At 37.0% G+C, this 13799-nt stretch overlaps 1 protein-coding gene across 40 annotated transcripts in view; it reads right to left on the bottom strand.

Moving 5' to 3' along the window:
* Positions 1-13799, bottom strand: part of adgrl2a (adhesion G protein-coupled receptor L2a) — a 222131-nt gene that overhangs the window by 106401 nt on the left and 101931 nt on the right. For 13 of the 40 annotated variants that reach the window (XR_004947735.1, XR_004947737.1, XR_004947736.1 and 10 more), the window contains exon 1: positions 4064-4788. Coding sequence is in view for 35 of the 40 variants with exons in the window: in XM_036211487.1 (XP_036067380.1) it covers positions 4064-4139 (76 nt within the window). In the remaining 5 variants the exon portion in view is untranslated. Of the gene's footprint in view, positions 1-4063; positions 4790-13799 lie in introns of those variants that run through there. The other 27 variants (XR_004947738.1, XR_004947739.1, XM_036211497.1 and 24 more) reach the window with 4 other exon arrangements.

Below are 13799 nucleotides of genomic sequence, written 5' to 3' on the forward strand. Positions count from 1 at the left end.
ATGTGTGTTTTATTGAAGTTTTGTTGGGTCTTCATGTACTATCTTCTTGTACTAGTCAGTAAAACTGTTGAGAGAAACTGTAGTAAGAACATTTCCAGGTCTTGTTAGATGACGCAAAGCAACCCTAATTTTTATGCTTTGTTTATTGCTTAAGTTACCCAGGAAGTTGATTGGAAAACATGTAAGTTTGAACGCTTCTTTAAAGGTTCAAATACAGGTTCTTCCTTCAAAAATTGTTGTGCTTTTATCTTTTATGTTTATTCTGATCTTTTGCTCTATACAAAGACTTAAATGATGGTGATTAAATATTAGTTTACTTTTCATTCATCTAGTAAAAAAAAAACACTCATATAGCAACCATGTATACATATTGTAACAATTATGGTTTGATCTGTGAGTCGTTGATCTTGATTCATGAATTGAATGAAAATTCCACAGAAGGACAAGTGGTTCATAACTAAACCACTTGTCCTTCCAGGTGCCTATAAAATAATTTGAGGAAAAAACAATGCCGTCAACTTACTGGTATAACATATCCTTTTTAATACTGACAGACATATAATAGTAGGGTATAACATGGTTAATTCCACATCATTAGTTTTAAAAGCTCTCGGGCTCAGGGTAACTTTGGAGTCAACAACACCGTGCTCTATGAATATAGCATAATTAAAATAATAACACAAATCGATTTCAGGAACTAATGCTACTGACTGCTGGAATGGCTGATGCAAACAAGCAATTTTCCAGGGTTAAGAAAAACTACGAAAAAAAAAGGGAGATGAAAGCCTTGGAAATGCGAGGATCACTGCTGCGCAAATAAAATGACACAGATGTGGATCTAAGTCATGTGAGTACAGTCAAACGTGGAGGAAAACAGAAATAGGGCACGGGCTGATGGTATACATCGCTTCTTTTAGATGCAAAAAGAAAAGCAAAAGAAGGAACTATTTTAAGCATTTTCCCGAACCCATTTAATTCAATTATAAAAATGCATTAAAAAGATATTAGGGGTAGCCGCAGTTTAATGAAGCATGTTTACTTGGGGATATTGTTTGTAATGAACTGTTTCCGGGCTGATCTGTGTGGCTAACAGGAAAAAGAAAGAAAGGTAGTCAAGAGTCTAATAAAACCAACTAACAAGAGAAAAGGGTGAATAACAAAATGTTGTAACAATAAGCTGTCTCATATTTTTGCTGTGCTTTAACTGATTTGCATCAGGACTTCCTGCTGTACAGTCAGACCTTGGAGACTTTACGGGGGGTGCCAAAAGGTCTTCACAGGATGGTGTGAGCAGATGGCTTAAATGCAAATGGTTTAACAAAGGAAGCAAAAGTTAGATCATTTTTTTGTTATGTTACGCCTGTAACAACACATTTTTGAAATGTTCTTAATTATGCGCAACAGCAACAGAACTGCAGCAGTTCTTCAATATGCAGGGTAGTAAAATGTCAAACTTATTTAAAGCGCAGCAAAGGTAGATCTTTTTATTTAAGGAGCTTAAGGCGACAATAGTTGTGCTGTGTATATGCATCGATTACAATCTATAAATTATTCTGTATCATTTTAGGAACTATAAATAACTGATAATCTAAAATTTTATATGATTTAAAGTAAAAATAATAAGGCAGTGGTTTTCACTCGGGCATTCTTGAAGAGCATACAAACATGGCTGACCTTGCAGATAGCATCATCAGACCGGCACCAACTTTGCTTAAAGCGAAACATTTTGGCTTTGGTCAGTTGGCTTTGGATAAAAGTTACGTGGTGTGTAAGCTCTGTCACACAAAAATTAAATATGTTCGGTTCCATCCGGAGGAGGAGGAGTCGAGAATCCGTTCAGGTGAGTGTGGCGTTTAAAATTTCTGATGTGAGAACTTCCAAAGGTAAAAAGAACTATATTGGAATGTTGGATATCCTAAAGAAATCACCCCGGTAAAGCGACTGACAAAATCAATCGGTTTTACAACAAAGGAGTTGAGACTGTATTCTTCTGTGGAGAATAAGAGCTTCTGAACGTTGTCCTAAACATTAGAGTTGAGTTCCAACCTCTCTTCCCGTTGCTTCTTCACCGACATGGCAACCCCAGCCTCCTTTTGAGGCTATTAAAGATTTTTAATTACCAAATGAAATAATTTTCGCGGTTTTGGTCTTAATTAAAGTTAAACAAATATATTGATCTTGTTTTTACTTAAAAATGAACTCTGACGGAGAAAAGTAAGTAATATTGGTCTAGTCTCAAAATGCCGATACAGGAAGCATTGATATCTATTTAATAATTCAATTGTTACTTCCTGAATTGAATCAAATCACGAAATAGTTCAAGATTTCCACCCCTAGCCTAAATGTTTCACACAAATAACCAAATGTGGACTGCTTTTCATAGTAAAAGATAAAAACATATGAAAAGTCAGGGGGCACGGCTCTACATTAGGGGGACAGTTGCCGCCCAAAAAATCCGCCCCTGCTATTGTATGCTGGTTACTCTCTCTGTTTGCCGGAGGGTTGTCTAGCTATGTGAATCATCTATGAACTACATGGACACTCATTACACACAAAGTACGGCCCATCACAACCCCTTAGGTAGATGTACTTTGAACGTCCACTTGGGGTGTGCAGTGTTGTGTTGGCTTGCATTGCACCTTGCAAACACAGTCAGCTGAATTCAGTAGAGTGTCAGGTAAACACCAGAGGCAATGCTATGTGGAATTGGAAGCCTCTGAGGTGGTGTCTATCTTTCACACTTGTGTAATAAACGTATTTCTACATATGCGAGTCATCCTTTGATCTTTGCCGAGGTTTAGGGTTGCACCATGTTGTAAAAAAGCGAGCTAAAATATGATCATGAGTAAACTTTCTTTTTTTTAGTAAGTCTTTTACAGATCATCTGAAACTTGTAAAATACAAATAGTTCCCCACATAGAATCTATAATCAAATCAATGAGCTTTCATAAATATATATATATATATATATATATATGTGTGTGTGTGTTATATATATATATATATATATATATATATATATATATATATATATATGTGTATGTGTATGTATATGTATATATATGTATGTGTATATATATGTATATGTATGCGTATATGTATATATATATATATATATGTGTATGTGTATATATATGTATATGTATGCGTATATGCATATATATATATATATATATATATATATATATATACCATATATATACCAAGACTGTACCAGGACAATTCTTCAACCGCAAGGTTGACTGAATATTTAACAAAAGCCGGTTCTCGCTAGGTCTCGCTATTGTTTTGGCCGCGGCGTAGAGCTGTTCAAAGAGGTTGAATGTGCTGTGCTGCCAATTAGCGGTCGGGGGTTTAGGTGGAAACCAAAGGTTAGACGTTGAAGGATACGCATAAATAATTAAATGTCACCTTGTCAGCATTTTATAGTGATAAAAGTATCGCCAAACGAAATATCGCGATATACCGCCAAATTGATATTTTCCTACAAACCCTGGTTAGGAAAGGCTTCTCTTATATTAGACTAAGTTCTAAGCACATAGATCAAACCCTCTAATCTTGCGGTTCAACACAAATGTATGTTGAGTACAGCTTATGCAATGTGGCATGAAAACATCAATCTGACGACATCAATAAAGCTATAAATGATTTGATCAAAAATAAATGAAGCATGATTAAAATACACTCAAGCTCTGCGTATTTCAAAGTCTAAAATCTGCGTGTGCCCACTCCGACATACAACATTTAAAGTGGGGAATTTACAAACAGATCCAGCCCCAATACCACCGGGAACGACTGAAGCTTTCAAGCAGAAAATCTCAGACAAATCACAATTTACCAACTAATGAAACCTCTCAAGATTATCCCCTATCCGCCTGTGCCCACTGTCCTCCAAACTGCTCTGCTTTTATGAGCAGTGCCTACACACAAAGGAGCAGATTTGGTTTGGGCAACAATTTCCCTGCTAATGCTGTGTTTGTGAAGAAAAAAATAAGACTTTGTGTTTCAAATGAGTCTATTCGGAAGAGGAAGCAAACGCACATAATTTCAGGTTTACCCTTACCTTGTGAAGAGTGTACTTGAGCCAGAGTGATGAGAAACCAGCACAAGGTGTGTAGTTTCCACAGGGAGCATGCCATGGTGCTGGCTATTGATGAGTAGTGACAGGTTTGTGTTGTTACTAACAGGTTCTGATTAGAAAAGTCCAAGCCAACTGGTCTCAGAGGCGCTCATCATTGATCCTCTCACCTGTGAAGCAGACCAAAAAAAAAAAAAAAAAAAACATTCACGTCAGCTTCAAGTGTGCTATTTCACAGCGCAAATCACCTCGTAACACCCCCGTCAAAAGGCGCTTGATGTTGCATATACATTCCACTGCAAAGACGTGACAAAGCTTAAGCTGTGAAATGCTGCAAAACCACAGAAGCCACTAAAATAAGCCCTGAGGGTCAATAATCCTGAGGAGGGAAATCCCTTAATGGCAGATAAATGCTAACCATTTCAATGCTATTTCAAACAGATGTGGCCCATCCTGTCCATCTACTCGTTAGCCCTAGATGAGTAATGCTGCTAATGCGCTTCTGCTTTCCCCTCTTGTTATAAAGAGAATGTTTATACCTCATTAAAAAATGTGGTAGGCTTTTATTTTTTTATTCACCCATTTACCTAAATAATATTAAATCAGTGACTTAAACTCAGGTTGATGAGTCAAAGTATGCTAGTTAGCAAAATGAATTCTCTGACAACTAATCAACTCTATAACAACAACAAATGATGCATAAACAGTGTCGACCACTTCAAGAAAAGTCCTTATTGGGTGTCCAAACAGTCACTATAATGAACCTTGAATAAGAATACTCATCAATATAAGTTACTATTAACTTAATCAGCAAATGTAAATAATTGTTGACATGACAACTTTAGAAAAAATGTAAATACTATTTATTAATTAGAGGCGTAATGATTAATCAATGAGTATGTTTCTATTCATTTGATCCAACCACATCAATCTGAGGCAAATTGTTAATCAGAACTACCTATACCATTATAAAATTCATTGCAAAAAGGAAAAGAATCAGTTATATCAATATCTGAGAATATAATTTTGATTGAGGTACGGGAGGTTTATTTTATGATGATGTCATAAGGACAAAGTGACATCACAGCAAACAACATACATGATGGCGGCAAATGAGGATCAAACCATCATTGCAGTCCAATGTACAATCCAATTTTGCATACACGTGACTTTGGTGTTGAATAATCTTCTAATAATGTTCAGTTTGGACTTTTTCATGTGGAAATCCAACAGTGGAGCTGAAATTTATTAAACTAAAATGTGAATGGATTTGACATTAATCTTTAGTTACACAAATTTAATTGACACTAGATTATCTTACAAAAAAATACAAGGAATCTGGAAAACTTCACCTCAATGTTCAGTACCAGATATTTATATCTGGGGTCACACTGGTTGAATGTTTGGCTAAAGAGATCCTGGATCCATTTGAGGTCAGTTAATTGGATTGTTCAAAATGAACCAATATCGACTATATGAATCGTATCAGAACCCCCAATTTATGATATGAATCAAGTGGTTAAATTTATTATTATTTTTAATATATTTGTTGTTTAAGTGACTTATTTACTGCTAATTTGAGATCTCGGTCTAACTAATTTTTATTGGTAAAGCTGCTTTAAATGAAACTATGCATCTTCATGTTGACATCACAACAGAATTCCGAACTGAGACATGGTTGCATATGTAAATTATGTTACTATGCCTACAAAAATAAAAGTGTTATTTGGTGACATAAGGATGGAGAATTCATCCACTGTAAATGCGGTGTGCTGATATTAAATCGGGATTGGTCCAATTGTAAGCTTTAGAATTTTAAAAATTGTACATCTTTTAGGTCAGAGTATTCAAAAGTCATCAAAATACTAAAGGAGGACATTTCTTTTTTCAAAATATAATTGTCTAAATTCTTTTTTTTTAATCTCACCAACTGCTCACAAATTGAATTGCAAATTATCAATTTGTTTTATTTATGGTTCCCTATTTTACAAAAGAGTAATAGGGTTGTAGAAAAGGTTCAAAGAGAACTCTGACTTTAAAATTCTATGAAAAAAGTCAGAATGCTGAAAAAAGACAGAGAGCAAAGTTAGAATCCTGATTTAAAAGTCATAATTAATTTAAAAGACAGAATTACGAGATCAAAGTCAGAATTCTGAGAAAAAGAGACAGAATTCCTACATTAAATTCAGAATCCAGAGATTAAAGTCAGTGTTCTGATTGAAGTTAGAATTCTTATTTAGAGCCAAACCTCTGCAAGAAAAAGTCAGAAAAACAGAATTCTGAGACAAAAAGTCAGAATTCTGAAAAAAACAGACAGGATTCTAAAATTAAATTCAGAATCCTGAGTCAGTATTCTGAGATGAAAGTCAGAATTTTGAGTGCAATAAATCACAATTCTGAGAAAAATAGACAAAATTCAGAGAATAAATTCAGAAGTATTCTGAGATTGTAATCAGAATTCTAGGAAAAAAAGGCAGAAATCTCCAAAACCAAAAAAAAAACGTACAATTCTGAGATTAAAGAGGGAATTCTGAGAAAAACAAGTCAGATTTCTGAGATTAAAGTTGGAATTTTGAGATTAAACTCAGCAGTCTTCTAGGCCCTTTTTTTCCTCCGTGGCCTTAATCCCATTCTGTACCATTTACTTCAATTCAAAATGTATTAGTTATTCCAATATGTCACAACATACGGAGCAAATATTTAGATGTCATCTCCTGATGGGGTTATTTTCCCAAAGTTTTAAGAGTGTAAAGTAACCGTGCTTTGATTTGATTGATACCCTGTGACTCTTCACCCCCCCCGTGCCAAAACCAAACAAACTACCAAACAAATGGTCAGTCGTCCATGTTGTGACAAACCACAAACTGCCTTATCTCTGCAGCCTCTTTCCTCTGCCCTCCCCCTTTTACACGTCTCCAAATTCCTCTTTCTCCACCTCATCCATACCTGTCTTTGTAGTACTAGTCTGATAGTTTGTTTTGCTCTCTTCTGCTACAAAAGCAAATGCCCCCCCGACTCAGCCACCCCACCCACCCCGCGCATCATGGCTACAGTGGTGGAGCTGTGTAGGGTGAAACCTAATGCCTACCTGAGCGCCCAGGCATGCGTTTCACTCTTCTAACGGCTCCCTTTTGTCTGTGTGTTTACACTGCTGGGCTGAGCTCAGTTCTCTCACTCCCATGAACCATTAGCACATTCACCATGGGATATGGCATCACTCCGGCAACAAGGCACACAGGACCCCATTAGAAACTGTTTTCTTTGTTCTTTTTTAGCACATTCAAAAACAACATTCCAGTTTTTTTGTGTCTGCAGCCTGCGATTGTTAGTTAAGATTCAGTCCACTGAATGTTATCCATCATACTAGGAGCTAACAAGAAAACTCAACTGAGAAGACGGTGAAAAGGGATTGTTTGTCGCATACAGTCAAACTGCACAAATCAGACTCAGCCGTCTGCTCCGAGCGGCGGGTCAACCAGCGCCCAGAAGGTCTTTGATCTGTTCCGGGTTTTTAGACAATGCCATAATTCATCCCGAGAAAGAACGTGCAGGGTGCACACATTAGCCGACAAAGTTTTAATTAAACCCACAATAATCAGCTCATCTAGTATGACATTACTCCTCACCTGAGACCTCCAATTTTAGAGCCATTTAGGAGAGGTTAACAGGAGCAGAACACACACAGGCCCGCTGGATTTAGTTCCAATGAAGTAAAATGCAGCTGTGGGGGCTTAACAAGTGAAAGTCCACCGCAGAGACAAAACATTCTGGGTTCTGACAAAACGGGCTCCGAAACGGTCGACGATTTTATATTTGATACTAAAACAGAAATATACTTTTTCACTGTACCCACAAGAAAATAAGAAAAAGAAAAAGGGAAAAACAAACTTTTAACTCCAAACTAAAATATATATATATATTTATCACTTTTTTTGAATTTTTATCTCTTTCTTCATACAATTTCTTAAAACATATTCTTCTTCAAACTAGATAAAAAAATATGTTTATTTTTTTAAATAGAAAATTCTGTTTATTTAAGGGGACAATGCAATTTAAAAAGAAAACCTCACGATAAAACAAGACAAAACACATGGTTTTAAAAAAGCCAGTATTAGCCAAAAGGATAGTTTTCATCTGGTCTCCTGACCATGATCACACAGACAGTAATAAAAACACTAAGAATAATAAAAATATAAAAGCTAAGAGTATCTGGAGCTGCACAATAAATAATTTCCTAATGACTCCTATGTAAAAAAAAATCTAATTTATCACCAAAAAGAATCAGTTTATTTTTTGTTTTTTTTAATTTTTACATTTTAGTAGATTGCAATATATTACACATTTGTTTAGTGGTATCTAAAGAGTGAGTGGCGCCATGGGTGAAGCCAGCAGAGCATTACGTTGTACTTTGTCTCTCACAATTGCTGTTTTCAGTATGTTGTTAACATGGGCGGAGTGAACTCTGGTCAAAGTGCCCGTCCCAGCCTTAAATTTGCCCCACAGAATCCAATGGATGACATCACCAGACATTACAAGTCCTTCCAGGATTTTTCAGTGTTCCCCGTTGGAAAATTCAACCGATTCCCACAGATTTCCCAAACAACTTTGCCTCAACTTCAGCCAGTGATCTCAATTTAAACACATTCCATCAGTCAAACCTTTCCTGACTCAAGTTTAAAGTCTCAAACATACACTGCATTTGTCTAATCAATCAAATGTGTTGCAACATAACAACTTTAACACCACTCCTTCTGTAATGCCAGCTAAATGAAATTACAGTGACTCAGCACTTTGCAAATATCCTTCATGAAAGCGTAAGCAAACAGTTTTATTTTTCCTGCAACATTGACTTGGAGCACAAACAAAAGTCGACATTAATGAGCACTTTTCATGCAGAGAATGACTGAAAGTTGCAGGTTGGCTCAAGTGTGGGTTTCAAATGTCAAAATTCTATAGGATGAAGTAACATTGGATGTTGAAAGAAATATTTTTTTATTTATTTTTTTTTAATGTCAAACTGAATCTCAAGCACCCCTTCCACTGAAAGCGAAAGGGGTGTGGCGTCTGATTGGCCAGCTTATAACTTGAATAACTTGTGATAAAGAAAATATATCATGAAAAAAATAATAGATTTAGCAACCAGAACGACTGAGTAATAGCTGTTTATTTCTCTATAGAAGTCTATTGGCTTTCTGGTACCAGCGGATACTTCCTGTTGGGGGGGTGACGTGTCCAGTTCTCATAGACTGTCAATCTAGAAGACTTAATGATCTGCTGATAACGATATGGTAATAAAAGCACTAAATGTATAGAAGAATGTATTGATTAGCAGAAATTGATACAAATATTCATCCCAAGTGATCGTTCGAACTGAAAAAGCTGTTTTTAAATATTGATGAATTCAAATTCAGACCTCCAGAAGAAAAATGCAAGTCAAAATTAAAACTTTGGCAGTAATAAAATAAACTTCACCAAAAAAATGAACTAATATATGTGTTTAAACATGATTAATTTTTAAAAAATGTCATTTTTTTATAGGAATATTAGAAGAAAATATGAAGTATTTAAGGTGCCATCTTTAGCTAATATTCTTTTAACATAAATATAATGTTGGCCGGTTTTGGTATACAATTTACAAAAAAATATGCAATTATATAATTATTCAACTTTTACAATTGCACAAACATGTCAGTATGGTAAAAATGTGTTTTATAATAAAGAATTTTTAATAAGGATTTTAATCAATACCTTGCACTAGTTTTGGAGTTGCATTGGCAAAAAAATAACCACTTTGAAATGTGTACGTCCTCTCACAGTTGAAGATATTTTTAGAAAAATTGCAGCCGTTTTGTGCGTCAACAATCATAAAAAATGCCCTAAAGATCCTGGGGGCTGGATTTTGTGTACATTTTAGAGATCTAATGACTATAAGGTATAGTGGGACGGTAAACTGGTGATAAAAGTTGTTGTTCTTCCTACATACATGACGTTGTTTCGAATTGTGAGCTTTCTCAGACACAATATTGTCAAGAGAATGACCGTCCTTCCTAATCTTAAAAGTAATCCCAAAAAATACTCACAAATCTTTAGGTTATAAACAGTTAAACATTTTGAATAAAATACAGAGCAAATTTTTTGGTTTATGTTGAACCAATACATTTATTTCACAATTTGCTTTAAAAGTGATTTTCTTTTCCTCAACAGCTCTAACACCTGTTTTTTTTTTAAAAGAATGCTCCACTTTGCTGCTGATTCTCTCTCCTGCGCTTTCATAGATTTAAAACACAGATTCTATTGGGTAAATGTGCCAGGTGCAGTTTTAGAAAAGCCTCTGTTTGCAACCTTGACACAAGTAAACTAAGCTAGATACGGTCTTGTAACTTTTCTAATTAGTCCATGGTCTCACTTAGGTTGCAGATGAATTATTGAAGTGCTCACAGAGTGAGTGAGTTTGCCCAAACGTGTTTAAATTTAAATGAAAAACATGTCCTTGGTCACTTTCTCAAGGTTATATTTAGTTTTTGCTTTTTCAGAATAAAAACATCTTTTTTTTTGGTGGGGGGTACGTGTCTGCTATTACATCCATAATGAATAAAAACGATTAGTCTTCCTCCTTTGTCATTAATACACAATACGGAGGCAGGGCGAATCTGTGCTTCATGTGTCAGAACGTGCAGAAAAAGAGACAAGAGTTTTGTAGTTTTGCTTGAAGGCAGCAGAGACCCCCCGCCGCGCGAAACACGCTGGATGTAGATTCCTAGTACATGGTGATGGGTGTTCTGTAAATCGATGATAACAGGCCTATACTTTAATATATTTTGTTTCATGCTGTGAGTGTTTAACATGCTGAGACACCAAAGGCTGAGGCTGGAGGAAGACTGCCTTTCTCCTCATTAAACGAGCCGAGGTCTCCCCTCTCAGTTGGGGGTTTCTCTTTTGTCTCTCCGTCTTATAACGGAAACTGCCACCTTTGCTGTGTTCGTGCGCGGTCCTCGGCTCGGGTGCATTGAGTGCCTGCGACGCACATGTTGCTGTTAAAGTAGTACAGGTGTAATCAACAAAACCGTGTCGGCTTTTAGAAAGCGCAGGTTGATAAAATGTCACACCGTTAACATGAAGTCACAGATGTTTAAGTACTCTGAGAAATGGGGAAGCCGCAGGGGCGTGGGCCCACAGGCTTTAAACATATGTGCGCTCCGTGTACTCAGAATGCTTTATATTCAGCAACTGGGTGTCATAATTGTGAATGAGGGAGCAGTTGGTCTTCTTTGGGGGGAAAAAAAAAGAAAGGGCTTAGTTACTTGCAGGAAGGCGGTTATTAGAGGGGAGGGAAGGGGGAGGAGGGTCGATTCAGGACAGTTTGAAATTTAAATGCTGTGGTAGTCTGAAAACAAGAGGCAGATGTGAAAAGAATGTCAAGTTTCTTAGACAGAGCTCCCGGTTGTCCCCCCCAGTTTGAGGAGCCACAAGAGAATAAGAGAAGAGTTGAGCTTTTTCTATGGAACAAGGTCTGAGACAATGGAGGAGAGGAAAGAATAAAGGACTTAAGTAGGGGGAAGGGGGCTCAATCTTCAATAAAAGACTGACAGCTTGCAAGTCTTGCTTGACCCCCGAATTAGCCCCCAAGCTTTCAACAAACCCTAAAAAGGAGTTGGGATGTTAATTTTCACAGAACATCACAAGGATGCAAAAGAAAGGAGATATATTCACTGAAATGTAAATCAACACATGTGGAATGGAGAAGCTCATTTGCATTTTACATGGATCTGTTGGACTTTCCGAGCTGCCGTCTCAAACATGAAGTTATAGATAGGTCCTGTTATCTCTGCTTCTTATTCCACTTAAAAAAACGGGACTTTGCCATGAAATAGTCAGTCTCAACTGTGAATAAAACATTCTCACACCCCTATTGGGTTCCTGCTTTGACAATGTTGAAAATGTACGATTTTGCAAGGGCAAATCAGAAAACTCACACTCCACCGAGGCAGCAGCAGGTCAGTGATCATCTGAGCCCAGGGCCCCCCCAGAGTCAGATATATGGGGCAGAAAGGAATCAGATGCTGACTCCTCTGCTGAGGGATTGATTGAAAGCAGCACAGGGCCAGCGGACATGAGTGACAAGCACCCAAACTCTGTGTGACTGCTGGTGCCCCGAACACGGGCCCGACCCTGACGGGAGCCGGGCCAGTTGAAATACCAGGTCAAACATGTTCACTGTGGAACGAGGCTGCTCGGCGGGGGGCGAGGCTGATGCACGAGGTCATCAAGGGACAATGGCTGGAGCCATGTTGACAAAGCAATAGAGGGACAACTGTAATTTTTTTTTTTTTTTTTTTTAATTAATAAAAAAACTGGCATTTTAAAACTGCAAATAACTGAATGCCAAAAAAATGATAAAGATGCTTCATTATTGAAGACCCACTCCGATCATCTTTTCATCCATTTTAAAGCATTCCCAGGGGTCTTTTAATTATGCAGTTTTTTGCAAAAATAATAATAAAAAAAATCTGTTTTCTAAGACATAGTTTCTGCAGAGCGGCAGTAGTTCATTAAATGTTTCACAATGCCAACGGCACCACCCTTCTCCGTTACTGAGAGCTCTCTGTTTACATGCTCTTCTTCAAGCTTAAAGCCCCCAAAACCTCAAGCTAACATTACTGGTGCAACAAAACGGCGATCAAAATCCATAAGTCGGCGACTAGTCGACTTTTGAAGCTAATTTAATAGATGATTAGTTGTTTCTTTTTTTTTATTTTTTTATTTTATGTCAAAACTATGGTGCATGCTTTCTAACTGCCATTGTCTGTGACATACGTGTGCAGTAGTGCTAATCCAAGTCATCATTGATGTGACAGAAAGGCCCGGGGACCATAACAACAGCCAACTGAGCTAGAAAGTGTGGAAATCATAAAAAATAAATAAAAAAAATAAAAAAAAAAGTTTTCAGTGCAGATTGAGCCAATTGGAAGACGTACATGAATCTAGTCGTCTTCGAACAGAGGCATCTGAATAGAGCGGAGAAAGGAGTTTGTGGCCCGTCCAGTGTATTTTCTAAGTTACACTTACGATATTTTTCAAATGGCGCTTTTTTGTCTGTTCCTGATTCACAACAATTTGAATAAAAAGAGACCCAGAAATGAAATTTGAAGCTTATCTTTTCTTTTATATATATCCCATCCATTATTGGTGAGGCACTGATGTCATCAGTCAGATTTACAAACATATGAACCCTACAGAGACGCTTATCCACCATTTGACTGACAACAGCTAAAGTGTGTTGTTTAAAATTTCCTTTCATCATTTTTCTTCTCTTTACAAAGTGTAGCATAAAAAAACTTGATATTATTGACTTACTTTTACTTAGTGACGTGTCTTTAAAAGAATTCCTGAGTTTAGACCATTGACTTTACCATCCTTAATTTAGAAAATGATGCTAAAAAAGAGTATCTGGACGGCAGCACTGAACTTGCTACCACTAATTCTATCATTCTTTAGCCGCAGTGTCACATTCTCCGGGCTCACCAGCGCCCTCTGCCTTGAGGCATGCGTACTGCGTGCCTCACCTACAGCATTTTTAATGCATATTTTGAGCAGATAAAAAAAAGACTAAATGGGGCACAAACTGGGCCCAGTATAATCACACAGTTGGCAAGAAATAGGCAAAGGAGCTAATTAAAAATAATTAAAGTGCATGCGTCAGCTGCGGCAAAAGGAAGGCACG

Source organism: Oryzias melastigma, linkage group LG4, assembly GCF_002922805.2.
Source record: "Oryzias melastigma strain HK-1 linkage group LG4, ASM292280v2, whole genome shotgun sequence".
NCBI classification, from domain to species: Eukaryota; Metazoa; Chordata; class Actinopteri; order Beloniformes; family Adrianichthyidae; genus Oryzias; species Oryzias melastigma.